The sequence below is a fragment of the Hemiscyllium ocellatum genome, chromosome 4, assembly GCF_020745735.1.
Source record: "Hemiscyllium ocellatum isolate sHemOce1 chromosome 4, sHemOce1.pat.X.cur, whole genome shotgun sequence".
NCBI lineage: Eukaryota > Metazoa > Chordata > Chondrichthyes > Orectolobiformes > Hemiscylliidae > Hemiscyllium > Hemiscyllium ocellatum.
In genome coordinates this window covers 38,921,453-38,938,599 of record NC_083404.1, presented here as the reverse complement: position 1 = coordinate 38,938,599, position 17,147 = coordinate 38,921,453, and the positions used below count along the sequence as shown (strand labels likewise).

The following is a 17,147-nucleotide window of genomic DNA, read 5'->3' as shown; positions in this document are numbered from 1 at the left end:
CATAGATTGGAGTTGCATGCTCGGACCATGCAGAATTCCAAATGCAGCTGACTCCATCAGAACCAGCTGTGAAATATAGCGACTCCCTGCATTTGGAACTCTCTGAAAGAGTCTGTTAACACTGAAGAATTTACAAGGCTCTGATTCTGTTTAGCTTTGGAAAAGTTAAGAAAACTAAAGCCTCCCTTACTCACCATTAACCCTAGAACTGCACTTCCCTCAACCCCTTGCATTCTGTGGACGCATTGCAATTACACCCTTAACAGAACAATAGCCTCACTTAACTCCCAATGAACCCAATGCCCCCTTCCCTCTACCCAACCCCCAGCCGCCTAACCCCACCCTTCCAACTCTGGATCTATTGTTTCCCCCATTTGTGCAAAGCCTCCTAGCCCCAAGACCACTAACTTGCCAGACCCAAGACCTTGCCCATTGGCCTTTGCTCCACTCATCCAGACCCAAGACCCAGCCACCACTAAGATTCTCCCTGACCCCTTTATTGCAGCTTGAACCCCGCATCCCAATAGTACCCCGTTACCCTTGACCTACTCATTTATTTACCTGGCATATTATTTGGCTGGCATCCCTATACCCAATCCACATAGCATCCTAACCAACTGGCATCCTAAGTCCACATTTTCCTTACATACTGACCTTTTCACAGTGTCTGGCTATGCTTCTGGATGTCTAAATCAGAGAACACAGCTCACTGTAAACTAGAGTTTCTGTCCACCATCAGAATATCTGGGTCAGTGTCTTGGAAATGACTTTTCCTCATCTATTTAAAAGAGACAATTTGCTTGCAAAAGCTAAATTGTTTTAAATAATGTTCCCATTTTCTGATAATGGGTATATTTTCCAAAAGGAACATTACGCTTTGTTCCTTATTCTGGATTTACATTTGTGTTGTGTAAACACATGGTACCCACACAGTACCTGGGGATGTTCAGTACTTGTACAGCTGTCCACATTCAAATCCACTTAAAATACTCAAAGGAGAGATCACAATTCCAGAATAATGTTTCAAAACTTTCTATTTTGAAAGTCACAAGAAATGCCATTTGTTTTGTCTTAGTCTGTCTGTTGTTCCCTTTATATTGCTGCAGAGTGGCATGTTGTGAAAATATTACCAGCTCCTGATATCATTCAATAACATTTCAGTTTCAGGAAGGGGAGTTTCAGAGCGACCCAGCTTTCACTCAAACCTCGACCCAACAATGGTTGACATCGATGCTCGGTTTCAAGTATTCCGCTGCTTTCACAAGAACTGTGACCCACCTTCCAGAGACTCAGAGATCAATGCCTCTAATTATGTGTAAGACATTACCTGGGGTAAAACTAGTGAGGATAGAGGGGAGATGATTAATATTCAAACAAATCTTTCAACTGATTGTTGCAATTGATTCACAGAATCTTAGCGCACATGTAACCATTGTACTGGCATTTTTCAAGAGCTATCTAATTAATCCCACTCCTTTGGTTCTTCCTGCAAACAGTTCCCCTTTTTTAATATTTATCAAATTCTCAGTTAGAAACTACTACTGAATTTGCTTTCCCCACCCTTTCAAATAACAGGTTCCAAATCATAGCTTCCTTGACTTCGAAACTTTAAATACTTTATGCACCTAATTTCAATTATTTTACATTTGATCAACAATTAAAGACAGGAACGTTTGTCATTCTCAAAAACGTTTTCTTTCCAGAATTTGGTCAAACTCATCATTCTGGGAATCAAGGCCAGAATCCAATAACACCGTTCCCACTGAAGGTAGCAGTGTGGTGATCGAACAAGGTACAGTCAAAACCAATCAGTTCCCTAATCACAGGGTACAATCCCTAACCCATAAATCACAAAATGCAAGCATACAAATTCACTGTGTAATAGGGAACGTAAATGGAATTTTTTTTTATTTTTAAAGAAACAGATTTTATAGATAGGGAGGTTTCACTAAAACTACAAGGCACCAGTCAGACCACAAGCTGGAATACGGTGAACAGTTTTCGTCCTCTTATCTCAGGATAAACATACTAGCATTGGAGGCAATCTGAGAAAGTTCACTAGTTGATCCTGGGTGCGTAGGGATTTTCTTATGAGGAGACGTTAAATTGGATGGTCCTGTACTCAATAGAATTCAGAAGAATGTGAGGAGACCTTATTGAAATATATGAGAATCTTAGGGATGGCTAAACAGGGTGATATGGAAAGATGGTTTCCCCTGTGGGAGTCTATAAGACCAGAGGATATAATGTCAGAGAAAGGGATCACTCGTTTAAGACTGAGAGGGGGAGGAATCTCTTCTCTTAAAGATAGTGAATCTGTGGAATTCTTTACAAGTGGAGTTCGTAGAGCCTAGGTCATTAAATATATTCAAGGCTAAAATAGACAGATAAAGAAAATTACAGCACAGGAACAGGCCCTTCACCCTTCCAAGCCTCCAAGATGTTTAGTCAAGAAGGGAATCAACATTTATGGGGAAAAAGCAGGAAAGTGGAGTTGCGTAATATCATTGCAGTCATGATCTCAGTGAATGGTAGGCAGATTCAATGTCCCACTTCTTCTGTTATGCTTTAAGGTCTAAACTAATGTCCCCAGTCCCAGAGTACACCCTTTAAACCATAAAAGTTCAGAAATGTAGAAACTAAGAGCATAAATAGGCTGTTCAATCCATCAAGCCTACTAACATGATCATGCCATACGCCAAGTTTTGTCCAAAACTCCCATAACTTTAGCTTCTAGACATTTATCCATTTCTTTTATAAATACACTTGATGACTTTGCTGCATAGTCTTCTGTGGTTGGGAATTCCATCTGTTCACCACACTCAGTGAAGAAATTTCTCCTATCTCAGTCTGAAATGGCCTACCACACATCCTAATACCATAATCCTTTGTTCTGGACCATCCAGCCCAGAGAGACATCACCCCTGCATCCAATCTGTTCTGCCCTGACAGAATTTTATGTATTTTAGTTAGATCCCCTCTCAATCTTCTAAGCTCCAGTAAATGCAGGAACACTCGACCTGCTTTCTCCGCATACAACAAAGCAATGACCTTAATTCCAGAGAACACTCCCAATCCAATTTTCCTCCTCCTAAATTACAGTGCTTAAAGTAATTTCCCTAAATCCAATGTTCATTCCCTAGAACAATGTTATTAATCCCAGAATACACTCCCGAAATCAATTTCCCTCATCCTAGACTACACGAGGAAGTATAAATCTGAAGCTGCAATGATTTCGAGTTATATTAAGATATGCCATTGAAAGTTTATTGCTGGTCAGATGAGAAGACAAATAAACAAAAGAGCTGCACATGAAACACTTTGGGACAGTTGTCAGAGAATTGTTGTAGCCAAATGTACATTCTGTGTCAGGAAAGATATTCCATTTGAATAATTTTTGCAAATTATTTACAAATCTCATCAAATGAAATGGCACTGCTATCAAGACTCTCCTAATGATCAATAAAAAGGTCTGAATTTCTATAATGCCTTTCCTGACCTCAGTCAATAAAGTGCAACCACTCACGTTGCATATCCTAAGCTCTCACAAACAGCAACATGATAATAGCCAGGAAATTCCATTTTATTATTTTGTTTAAAGCATAGCTATTGACCAAGATACCAGGGACAACTCTGCTGCTCTTCAAATTGAATATATTATGAAGACCTAAGGGAGTAAACAAGCCTTTCATTTCATATCTTGTCCAAAAACACCCACTCTGACAGTGAAGCACCTGTCAATGAAGGATTGGGAGTATTGTTCTGCATAATATGCTAATGTCTCTGGTGTGGACTGAATCTCTGGTTGTCTGTGTATTTGTATGCATGTGTATCCATTGGCCCATGCCATATAAATGAAGATGTAAACGGTGATATATTCCAGTGAGTTCAGAACAAACCAACACTGATCATTCCTGGCAAACATTCTCCCCATTCAGTCAGAACAACTATCTCCACTTCTCACCAGAGTGTGACAGTGCCATTCCAAAATGCTGCAGTTTAGTGACGAGTGTTTTCTTGTTGTACCAATTACTGGCATGATCTCCTACAGTATGTGAGCTCATGATGTCCTCACTTGCATTTGGGTCAGGGTAAAGGCAGCAGGAAAGTAGACTGAGTTTTGACAACAAGCAAAAAGTTGGCAAATTAAATACTAATTATTCATGTTTTAATAAATTATTCCTGCAGGAATATGGATAGTGGTGGATAGCCCAATTCCTCCACTCTATAATCTTACCATCCTTGGTACCTTAGAAATTAGGGATGACAACTTAAAGTCAGTTAATCGTTCATCATCCTATACAAGAATCGTCCTGAATGCAACATACATTTCAATTCAGGTAAATTGTTATTACAGTTTAAACTTTACATTTGATTCAGGGCAGTTATCAGAGTTTGAAGACAGACCTGGCTAAAGTGAACTGGGATATTAACTTAAAGGATAAGCTAATGGAGACACAGTAATAGACATTGCAAGACATATTTCATGACACTCAGCAGTGGAAAGAAAATGTCTATTGGAAGGTTGTATCCACAGATAACTAAGGATTTTTTAAAAAATCAAATTGAAAAGAAAGATTATATAGTTCTGTGGAAATTTGTACTAATTTGGAAGTTTGGATGGCATATGCAAAACAGTGAAGAATGACTTTTAAAAATTAGGTGGAATTACAATATGGGAGAAAGCAGGCCAGAAAATTAAGAACAGATAATAAGAGATCTTGAAGATATTTAAATCGGAAAAGAGTTAACTGAAGGGAACTTTAGACAGTGAGATTAGAAAATAAGGAAATAGCGGGTGAATTGAACAAATATTTTCCATCTGTGTTTCCTGGACAGGATACAGTTAATATAACAGATATAATTACAAATCGAGATGTGGAGAGGAGGGGGGAGTTAAAACATTCCCTAGGGAAAGGGGACTGACAAAGATATTAACAATTTCACGAATTAATGGATTCATCCAGGGGTTTTTTAATTATTGCAATGAAACTCTCAGAACCAATCAGGCTGGCCAGGTTTCATCATTTGAGAGCAACTTCTATATTTATTGTCATGCTGTGAATACTCTTGAAGACCCCAGTCTGGTAGAAAAATATCCAAGGGTGCAATTTTGTTTGATACATTCAGGAAAGATGTATTCACAAACCTGATTATATGTAGGAGGCGTGTAATTGGTGGGGGAGGCATCTTTCTCCAAGTTCTGGTGACTGCAAACCTCTTCACTAACTTGGCTTCTTTATAACCAAACCATTTCTTTGCAAAATTGCTACATGTTATTTCCCTAAATTTCTACTTGTAAGCCATTCGTCATCTCTTTTGCAATTTCTGTTTTTCTGATTTTCGGGAAAAATTATGATTCCAGATAGTTACAAAATCTATGAACTGTTTAAGGGACAGAACTTTTAAATCCTCAAAAGGAACTCCCCTAATTCTCCTCAGAACATGTTGGCATCAGATACAAACATCTCTCTACTGCAACAGTGTAAACTCAAGAAAGCCTTTTGCAGATTTTTATAGTGACAATTTACCTAGTATAATATTTTCATTTCATCTGTGGTTTCAATTTGTGCACTCGAGATTCCAGTTTGTTATGCCTAGATCCAGGTAAAATTCCCGAAATGGACGGATACTCCAAATTGTCATGTGCCTGGTTGAAGAGGGATGAACTGCCTCCCCTTCTTTCTTCTCCCAACCGCTCAGTTGGTCACAGCCATGTTGTTTACAAAGGATGTCCCTCTCTTATAGTTTTCTTTCTCCTAGACCAAATGAAATTATATTTAAATGAACCAGGCTTTCTTGAGTTAACAAGTATGTTTATTAATTACTGTGCACAAGAAGAAATCATAATGATACACATATACACACAGATTACAAATAAGAAGTCTGTCCAAATATAAAAGGTAGATGGGCGATGTTGTGGCCATTACAGTGTATGTTCATGTTGATGTTGGTATTGGTGGTGTTGATGTTAGTAGTTGAGGAATATCAGAGAGTACCCCAATCCCTGACTGGAAACAAGGACTCAGGCGGCAGGCAGGATTCAGGCAAATGGTAGACTTTATTTCAAACAGAAATTGGTTAATGCAGGAGAGGGCTAAAAGATCTTGCCCAATCTGACCTCAGTGTGCAATCACAATTATTTGCCTTAATCTTTGGCTTAGATCAGAAGAGAGTTCAATGACAGACTCTGATTTTGACAGTAAAATACAGCATTTTTATACATTTTGTGTTACAATAATCATATACAACGTAGTTACTATGTCCTTCCCTCTTACTCTGTTTACCCAATCCTAAGAGGCACCTAATCAATGATGGGCATTCCTATGGACAGCTCCAGGTTCCCATAATCTTATAGTGTTTACTAGACACTAGGCCTTGGATTCTTCCTATGCATCCTAATCATTTGCACTCCAAAATTACTGGCTATACTCCTACAGATCTATCTGAGGCTTGTTTATCTCTAAGAACAGCTTAAAATTCTATTATTCACTGTCCTAATTATATATGTAATAATATAAAAGACAGTCTTAACTACTTGCTATAAGATTTCTCATATTGATTTCTGTTACAAAATTAATTATAAAGTGTAAAGTTATACAGCTATTTCTACTATTTGTACTTTGTAATTAATGGACTGTAAACAATCTGTTTTGTTGAGGGTGTTTCTTGAGACTAAATAACTTTCACACCTATATTTTAATTTTTTTCTCTGATGCTTGTATTATGCATTGGTTATGAGTATCTATCCTTTATGTTGAAAACTACTTCTATAATTATCTGAAGGATCTTTAACTAGAACCTACTTCTTAATATTGTGAGTAGCTTCAAAGAAACAACTATTTACTACAAAATAACTTTAGCTATTATCTTTGCAGCTGCTTTAGGAGTCAATCTGGCTAGTTTCTGGGCCAAGACTCACACCTGGTGCTATTCATTTACTGGGACAGTCATCCTTTTACTAATGAGGCTGGGATCAATCACTTCTCCAGCCAACTCTTATCAAAACTGTCTCGGATGGTTTCTTGTCGGGTCCCCACGTTGACCTTGTAGTAGTGCTGTTCAAAGGTACCATTATGTTTCACTGTGTAAATAGGCTGTTTAGTTTTGCTTATTTTTCATTGGCCATTTTGGTGTAACGAGATATCGGCCATCCCTACAAGGAGTCAGTTTTGAGATGGCTTTGCAGGTTGATTGAAATTCTTTGGTCCTGATTTCTTTCGGCAGTTGCTATGTGGCAGCACTCAGATTCCTCTAGTCATGTTTTGACTAGCTTGCATTCCGTGAGAGCATCTTTTTCCTTTCTTTACCTTTGTCAGAAGTGTGTTAATAACTGTTTTCCCAAAGTTGTAATTTCCTCTTGAAGGTGGTAGTGTTTCCATGCATCTAATGTCTTTCTCCTTCTAGATGGAAGTGGTTTTGGGTTTGGAATGTCCTGTCTGAGGATCTTTGGTGAATTTCTGCAGTGCATATACTCAGTACTGCTACCTGAGCATTGGTAGTTGAGGGAGTGGATGCTTGTGGATGTAGTGCTTTGTCCTTAATGATGCAAAGCTTCTTCAACTTGAACTTCTTGTTGGAGCTGCACCCATCCAGGCAAGTGGGGAGTATTCCATCATGCTCCTGACTCATGCTTTGTAGATGATAGACTGCCTCTAGGGAGTCAGGAGCTGAGTTACTTGGCACTAGTATTTCTAGCTTCTAACCTGCTGATGAATCCACTGTATTTATGTGATGAGCCCAATTGAGTTCTGGTCAATGGTAAGCCCCAAGTTTTGATAGTGGGGCATTCTGTGATGGTAACACCATTGAATGTCAAGGCATTGTGGTTAGATTGTCTCTAATTGGTGATGGTCATAGTCTGGCTTTGAGTTGCATGTATGTTACTTGCTACTTTGTCAGCCCAAGCTTGGATATTGTCCAGATCTTGTTGCTTCAGTATCTGAGGAGTAATGAATGGTGCTGAACATTGAGCAATCATCAGTGAACATCTCCAGTTTGACTTTATGATGGAGGGAGGGTCATTGAGGAAACAGCTGAAGAAGTTCGCTCTTGAATTGGATCTTTCAAAATGCACCGCCTCGCATTTGCCCAGATTGAACTTCATCTGCCATTTCTCTGCCCAAATCTATATTCTGCTGTATTTTCTGACAGTCCCCTTCACTATCTGCTACTCCACCAATCTTAGTGTCATCTGCAAACTTGCGAAAGAGGCAACCTACACCTTCCTCCAAATCATTTATGAATATTACAAACAACAGTGATCCCAGCACAGATCCCTGTAGAATGCCACTGGTCATAGGGAACCTTATTAAATGCCCGACTAAAATCCATGTGTATGACATCCCTTCCCTCATCAATCACTTTTGTCACCTCTTCAAAGAATTCTATTAGGTTGTAAGACATGACCTTACCTGCACAAAACTATGCTGTCTACAACTGGGTAAATATCCTACTCTTAGTATGTTCTCCAGTAGCTTCCCTACCACTGACATCAGACTCACAGGTCTATACTTACCTGGATTATCCCTGTTACCCTTCTTAAACAAGGGGACAACATTAGCAATTCTCCAGTCCTCTGGGACCTCCCCCATGTTCAAGGATGCTGCAAAGATATCTGTTAAAGCCCCAGCTATTTCCTCTCTCACTTCCCTCAGTATCAAGGGATAGATCCCGCCTTAGTGCCTTTTAGAATACCCAACACTTCCTCCTTCCTTATGTCGTGGAGCAATCAAAGATTTATCTCTAACCTCAACATCTGCCATGTCCCTCTCCTTGGTGAATACTGTTGCAAAGTACTCATTAAGAATCTTACCCATTTTCTCTGAAACGTGCATATCTTTCCTCCTTCGTCCTTGAGTGCGCCAACCCTTTCTCTCATTACCGTCTTGCTCCTTGTAAATAAATGAAAAGCTTTAGGGTCTTCCTTAACTCTGCTCACTAAGGATCTCTCCTGACCCCTTTTAGCTCTCTTAGTTCCTCATTTCAGATTGGTTGAATGAAAACCAATTGAATGAAAACCAATTGTCACCTTACAGACAACAAAATGTCCTTATTGGACATACCAAGAATGGTAGGACAGTAGGAAGCTCAGAGCAACAGAGGGAATTTAGGGTGTTAATCCACAAATCCCTGAAGGTGGCAGGAATGGTTAATAGGGTAATTAAGAAGGCACACAGGATACTTGCCTTTATCATTTGAGCCATAGATTTTTAAGAGAAGGAACATTATGTTAGAGCTGAATAGGACTTTGGTGAGGCTATAGTTGGAGTACTGTTTGTATTTCTGTTCACTGCACTATAGGAAGAATATGATTAAAACTGGAGGGAGTGCAGAGGAGGTTTGGCAGAATGTTGCCTAGGATGGAAGGGTGGCTGGATAGGCTCAGACTATTTTCTTGTAGCAGAGAATGTTGAACGGCATCTGATAGAGGTGTACAAAATTATAAGGAGCATGGGGAGGATGATTAAAATAACACCTGTTCCCCTGAATCAAAAAGTCAATAACAAGGGGACATAATTTTGTCTACCACTTCAACACACCACTGTGTTCCCATGCCAACATTTCTGACACAGGTCTCATGCAGTGCCTTAGTGCAGCTCAGTGCAAGATGGAAGAATATCACATTTTCTGCTTGGAGCCTTGCAGTCCTCAGTATTGAGTTGAATAACTTTAGAGCCTGAACACCATCTTCTGTGTCTTTTATCTATTCCCACATCCCTGTCTTGATATAGGCTGCTTTCAGCCCAGCCAATTCATTTTTACCCGCTCATAGTCCCCATTATCACCCATCTAGCTTTTTCTTCTCCCTGGCTTGATTTCAACTGTCTGCGTGTCACTTTATATTTCTCTCTCACTCTATTTCTTACTCTCTCTGGGCTCCATCACCGTCCATCTGCTCATTCTGCTCTCCACCTTACACCCCCTTCCCCCCCCAACTCTCTGTTATCAACATAAATACTAATGTCTCCTAGCCGCTATCAGTTCTGCAGAAGGGTCACTGGACTTGAAATTTTTAGCTGCTTTCTCTCCATAGGTGCTGCTAGACATGCTCAGTTTCTGTGAGATATTAAAGAGTATAAATTGTGAGGGAGGATGTGAAATAAGACTGGGAATTAAAGCATACAGGGGTTGAGTAGGAAAGTCTAGTTAAACTGAAGGCACTCCTGCCTTCTCTGCTAAAATGCTCACTCCTCCCGTTCCCTGGGTCTGGGATGGTTTAGACGGTCTCAGGAATTTCAGCTGAAGACTGTTGGTGTGTTTTGTTTTGCAGGGAGGGAGGCTGATTGCAGGCAGCCCAGAGAAACCGTTCCAAGGAGAGCTACAGATTGTTTTGATGGGAGACCATTCAACCCCCGAGTGGCCTTTAAGAAATGGGCCCAATCAAGGTTCGAAGGTGCTGGGTAAGTCACCTTTACAGCTTCACTTATGATGAGTTCTTAACAGAATCATGTTCTGATTATTAAGCAGAAAAGCTGAGAAAGTGATCTTTCCTGCTTGATTCTGAGAGATTAGATTAGATTATTACAATGTGGAAACAGGCCCTTCGGCCCAACAAGTCCACACCACAGCGCAACCCACCCAGACCCATTCCCCCACATTTACCCCTTCATCTAACACTACGGGCAATTTAGCATGGCCAATTCACCTAACCTGCATATTTACCTGGGCCTTGACCTTGTGATTCTGATCACTTTGCTTTTAAAGATTGATGATGAAATGGCCGTGTCACACAAAAAGTCATCGAGTATAATAGATAGAAAGGGCTGGCCCATCATGCCTGTTGGCACCTTTCAATTCTCATCCCATCTTCCAGCACTTGGCCCATTGCTTTGTATGCCATGACAATTCAAGTGTTCATCTAAATATGGCTTAAATGATGTGATGGTTCTTGCCTCTGACAGCATTTCAGACAGTGAGTTCCAGATACATACCACCCTCTGGGTGTAAAGAAGTTTCCTTAAATGTCCTCTAAACCACCTGCCCCTTAACCTGAATTTGTTTCCCCTGGTTGATAGTTCACTAAGCGAAAATTAATTCCTATCTACTCTGCCTATGTCCCACATAATTGTGTATACCTCAATCATGTGCTACCCCCACATTCTCTATGAGGGAAACAACTCCTGTCTATCTAGTCTCTCTTCACAACTGAATTGCTCCCCCCAGGTAACATCCTGGTGAATTTCCTCAGCACCCTCTCTAGTGCAGTCACATCTTTCCTATAGCATGATGACCAGAATTGTCCACATTACTGCAGCTGTTGCCTAACTAATATTATATACAGCTCCATTATAACCCCTCTACTCTTTAATTCAGTGCCTTGAGTAATAAAGGCAAATATTCCACATGCATTCTTATCTACCTCATCTGCTGCCTTCAAAGATCTATAGACATGCACACCAAGGTCCCTCTGATCCTCTGTATTTCCTAGGGCCATATCAGTCATCACTGCATCACTTGCCTTGATGGTCCTCCCAAATGCATCATCTTTCACTTTTCCAGTTTGCTTATTGTTCTGCCAATCAGAAGCAACCCATGTTCCTCCTCGTTATCTACCACACAAACAATTTAATGTCATATGAAAACTCACTGATCAAATCTCCTACTTTCATATCTAAATTATCAAAGTATTCTACAAATTCTCTGCAGCATGCCACTGAGTAGAGGCCTCCAATTAAAAATACAATCTTTGACCATCACTTAGTCTCCTGCCACTAAGCCAATTTTGGATCAGTTTATCAAATTGCCCTGGATCCCATGGACTCTTACCTTTTGACGGTCCACACTACGCAGTACCATATCAAAAGCCTTATTGAAGTCTAAGTAGACTATATCTACTGCACACATCTAGTCATCGCCTCAAAAGGTTCAATCAAACCTATCAGACATAATCTCCCCCTAATAAAATCATGCTATTTATCCTAATTTAATCATTCCCTTTCCAATAAATGCTTTCCAAACGTTTCCTACTAATGTTAAATTCACTGGCCTACAGTTCCCTCTTTTGTTCTCACCACCCCTCTTGAAGAACAGGACTACATTAGCTGCCTACTAGTCCTCTAACACATCTCCTGTGCACAGAGAGGATTTGAAAATTAATGACAAAGCCTTGCAATCTCCTTACTTATGTACCACTGCTCTGCTTCATATCTTCCCACAGACAGCTGCTCCAGTCCCTTTTGGCCAGATCCTGTCTTATATTGAAAGTGGCCTAATCCCAGTTCAGAATTTTTCTTTCCAGTCCATCTTTGTGACTACCTTCAATCTTACTGTGTTATGATCACTATTACTGAAATGCTCCTCCAGTGATATTTCTCCCACCTGCCTGGCTTTATTCCTGCAAATTAGTTCCAGCACTGCCCCTTGACTTGTAGGGTTTTCTGTCTGTTAGGTTAAAAAGGTTTCATGGATACATTTTTAAGAATTCTGCCCCCTGTAAGCCTTTCATGCTTTGTCTGTTCCAGTTAGTATTTTTTTTTAATTAATTCATTCATGGGACATGAGCATCATTGGTTGGACAGCATTAATTGTCTGACCCTAGTTGCCCTCGAGAAGGTAATGATGAGCTGCCTTCTTGATCCAATGCAGTCGATGTGCTGTATATTGGCATGGCACAGTGATTAGCACTGCTGCCTCAGAGCAGGATTTATACACATAGTGGTAAGTTACAGGGGAATGTTGTTGAACAAAGAGACCTTGGAGTGCAGACTAATCGTTCTTTGAAAGTAGAGTCACAAGTAGATAGGATAGTGAAGAAGGTGTTTGGCATGCTTGCCTTTATTGGTCATTAAATTCTGATCTCCCCCCTCTGGGAAGGATATTGTGAAACTTGAAAGGGTTCAAACAAGATTTACAAGACTGTTGCCAGGGTTGGAGAATTTGAGCTAAAAGGAGACACTAACAGACTGGGCTATTTTCCTTACAGAGTTGGAGGCTGAGGGGTGATCATATAGAAGTTTATAAAATCATAAAGGGTATGGATAGGGTGAATAGCCAAAGTCTTTTCCCCAGGGCAGCAGAGTCTGAAACTGAAGGTTTAAGGTGAGAGGGGAAAGATTTAAAAGGGACCTAAGGGGCAATGTTTTACGCAGAGGGTGGTGTGTATATGGAATAAGCTGCTAGAGGAAGTAGGGGAAGTAGGTAGCGTTACACCATTTAAGAGGCATCTGGATGGATATATTTTTAGAAATATATATTCTAAAGGTACAAGTAGCCTATCAATCCTTAATATGATGAATATATAACCAACAAGTTGGAACCCACAGAGTGGAATAAAAGATGTAAGAGAAAACGTTCAGTCCCTCATGCTTTTACACCATACAATGGTGGCACAGTGGTTAGCACTGCTGCCTCACAGCACCAGGGACCTAGGTTAGATTCCACCTTTGGGCGACTGTCTGTGGGGATTTGCCCATTCTCCATGTCTGCATGGGTTTCCTCTCGGTGTTCCAGTTTCCACCCACAGGCAAAAGACGTACAGGTTAGGTGGACTGGCCATGCTAAATTGCCCATAGTGTCCATGGAATTGCAGGCTGGATGGATTAACCATGGGACATGCAAGGTTACAAGGATATGATAGGGGGATGGGTCTGGATGGATGTTCTTTGGCTGGTCAATGAAAGTTTAATGGGCCAAATGACCTATTTCCACACTGTAGAAATTCTATGATGTCTATGATCTGTCCCTGAACGTCTTTAATCTGCCTGTGCTCCGTATTTCTTCTTCCCCCTACCTCACAAAAACCTTTTGATCTTAGTTTCAAATTTTCACTCCACTCCACCCCATCCTCTTTCTCAAAAAGCATCCTCATTGGGAAGGAACTTTGAGATTTCCAAAACCACTTCTGTGTGACCATGTGCTTCATGACATCATTTACTGTCCCACTCCACTTTCTGTGTAACTGTTTGTTTCCAATGTTGGTTTCAGTGCCTGTATTTTCAGTTTGCCAGTTGATTTGTTTGTCTGAAACTGTTGCCCAGTTTTCTTTCCTAGAGTTCAGGGCTGCAATGTTTCTGCTTTGCCTCTTTGTTCTGTAGGTGTGTTTGGAGGACTGGATCTGCACGGTATTCCCCATTTGGTCTATAAAACCAAACTAGGCTCAACAGCACATGCCGGCTCCCTCAACATAACTCTGGTTGAAGCCGTCGATTGGCAGGTATTCGGGATGGGGGCCGTACTGTAAGTAGCCTAACACTGATTGTTCGGGAATGGATTCTTCCAGAGGCATAACCTCTTCCAATTTGTACAAGGATTGGGATCAATAACTGGGGGAGAGGGAGCCCAACATAGTGAAACTTCACTGAGTTGGGAGGATTCTGCATCAAGACCATTTAACAGGATTCTGAACTCAGGTTCACCTTGTCTAAAAACAGCCCACCTCTGAGCACTGAGAACATCATCTGTTCTTTGACCCCCTATAACTAGTCCATGAGCAGGGATAGAGGCATTTCCCTCCCCTCATTTTTGTTTGTATGCCACTCACTTGGACAACCAAATTCTCTGGCTCCTACCATCTTACTCGGTGCACCCTCCCCCCACCCCAGTTTGTCCAGTTAATATCAGTGCATCCCTCTGCACTTTCCACCTTCATCCTTACCTTCCTCCCACGCGAACCCTCGCTGCAGCATTTCAACAGGATATCCTGTCCAAGGGCTAACTTTAAATCAGTCACAGATTCTGTCAGGACTTAATCTCATAAACTTGGCTGCTGGTTGGTCAGTGAGGGTGGGGGGCATTAATCTACTTAATCCAGGTCAACAAGGGAATTCTAAACATGATATAGTTTATCTTGTGGTTCAGATTTTTAGAGATGAAACCTGCTGATTGATGTTAATTTTGTTCAGGAAGGAGATGAGATTCTTGTGTCAACAACGAGCTATAATTACACACAGACAGAAATCAGAACGATCCACTATATCTCCTTTGATAGAAAGACATTGGGCTTGAACGAAGCACTATCGTACACACACATCGGTAAGTCTCGGCTGAATGGAAATTCTAATCGGTCTCTTGGTACTGTCAGTAATGAGATCTGAACACCCTCTGCTGCAATTTATCACCAACAGAGAGAATTACAGAGAATGGCATAGACTTTACAGCATGGAATCAGGCCATTCAACCCACCCACCCCATGCCAGCATTATACCTCCAATCAACCCTCTCTCTTCCTCTTTCCTCTCAGCATAATGTTGTATTCCCTTCTCCCTCACCTACTTGATTAGTTTCTCCTGCAATGCATGTTTATTATTTAAATCAGCCAGTCCCTGTCTTAGCAAGTTCCATATAATCACCACTCTCTGGGGGAAGGCACTTCTCCTGGTGACCATCATATATTGGAGGCCTCTAGTTTTGCTCTTCCCACAGGAGAAAACATTCTCTCTGTACCCATTGTCTCAAAACCTTTCATTACTTTAAAGGCCTCAATTGAGTCACCTTTTCCAAGAGAAGGATTCTAGTCAGTTCATCTTCTCCTGTTATTCTGGTGTCTTCCTTGTAAGTCTGTTCTTTCACCTTCTCCAGTGCCTCTTTATTCTTTTTATACTTCGGAGACCCTGAACCTAAACAAAGAAACAAATCCAGCATACATACCTCTGGAAGACTGATCTAGTAGATAAATCCCCTACAGTGGATTTGGAACTAGAGGGACCTCATTAGGACAACTAAGGAGCAGGTTAGTTCAATGCTTGGTGTATGAAAATGACCCATTGTATCAAAGACATTTAGCCTCCCCAGAATAACATGTATTTATGGAGCATCTTTAATGAAGTAAAAAAGATCCAAAGATCCTTTACATGAATGAAACTAAAATTGAGATGGAAAAAAACCAAAAGGGTAGTGCATTTTCAAAAATACTATTTTAAAACCATGTTTGCAAAAATAAATTAATGCAAGTTATGATGGAACTACATAATGGATGCATTTCAATATTTCCTGCAAATAAATTTGTTGTTCTATTAAGATAATTGAAGATAACATGTTTATATTGTTCTGAACCCATTTCATGGAGTGCGATTTTTGTTAATGGCTGTGTCCATGTCTGTGAATCAATCTGATTGGAGATTGTTCATTTTCTTCAAGCGGAAACACAGGAATTGAAGGGAAGAGGCCAGAGTTACACTATGGCAGCAGATATTGGCCTGCTCAGCAGAAACATCAAGATCATTGGCCATCATCGCCCTGACAAGGCAGATGAATTGTTTGGAGCACGAGTCTTGATCAGTTCCTTCTTTCATAACGGGCTGGAGTTCAAAGGTATCTCGTCCTTATTTAGGTTATGAAATCTCCCAAAGAATGTTGAAACATATTTGCTAAGATCTCTTGTAACAGTGCTCCTGGAGAATGGGCAGAAAGTTGTTATGAGAGAGTACTGAGTTACCTTTCATCAGCTCGGACTGGGATTTGTCAGAACTGTGATAAGAATGGAGAGCCAGATATCCAGAAAAGCAAAACTTGTCCTATAGTTAGGATTATGGAGAAGAGATTTAGTTCAGGGGAAGTTGAAGATCATTTGGTGGCATGAAAACGTAGTTTCAGGTTGGAGGTGAACTTTGAGGAGGATTATTCAATTTTTGTGTTCTTACATTTAAATAGGTAAGAATAATATTACTGTGTGTTAAAATCTGAGGCTAAGGGTGTGATTTCCTGATGTGTCTGCCAAGATGTGCAAAGTGCTCACTTTAGGCATTGCCATCGAATATAGTCTTTGGTCACTGGCTGTAAACAAGCAAAATAATTATCTCATAGACTACGCAGAAGTTGGTGATTGGTGCATTTCCATACCTTTTGTAGTTTAAGATTATTAAGTTGCAGAGAAGAGAGTAAAGATGTTTTACCTGAACGTATTGGCCAAGAGGAGCAATGTTTTTTTTAAACTCAATAAATCTGTTTTATTTTCAGAGAACCATTATATTTCCTGCTTCCTACGTTTCTCTGAGATGTCCATAACAGAATATCAGAATTGTACTAAATGTATTTCCATAAGCCGAAAATAACAGCTTTGCGGATCAGTTAGATGTAACAGTTGGGGTCAGTTGGGGACGGTGTATAACCATAAAATCTTTATTCACTCATGGATACTTCTATCACTGGCAAGGATCATCATTTATTGCCTATCCTTAATTACTTTGGAAAAATTATAATGAGTTGCT

The 17,147-nt window shown here is 40.4% G+C and overlaps 1 protein-coding gene across 1 annotated transcript in view; it reads left to right on the top strand.

Annotated features, from left to right (window-relative positions):
- Positions 1 to 17,147, top strand: part of pkhd1l1.1 (PKHD1 like 1, tandem duplicate 1) — a 246,772-nt gene that overhangs the window by 157,388 nt on the left and 72,237 nt on the right. Inside the window, 7 exon segments of the mRNA XM_060823999.1 lie at positions 1,168 to 1,315; positions 1,704 to 1,792; positions 4,189 to 4,340; positions 10,274 to 10,403; positions 14,037 to 14,155; positions 14,844 to 14,973; positions 16,078 to 16,251. Of these exon segments, the coding sequence (XP_060679982.1) occupies positions 1,168 to 1,315; positions 1,704 to 1,792; positions 4,189 to 4,340; positions 10,274 to 10,403; positions 14,037 to 14,155; positions 14,844 to 14,973; positions 16,078 to 16,251 (942 nt within the window).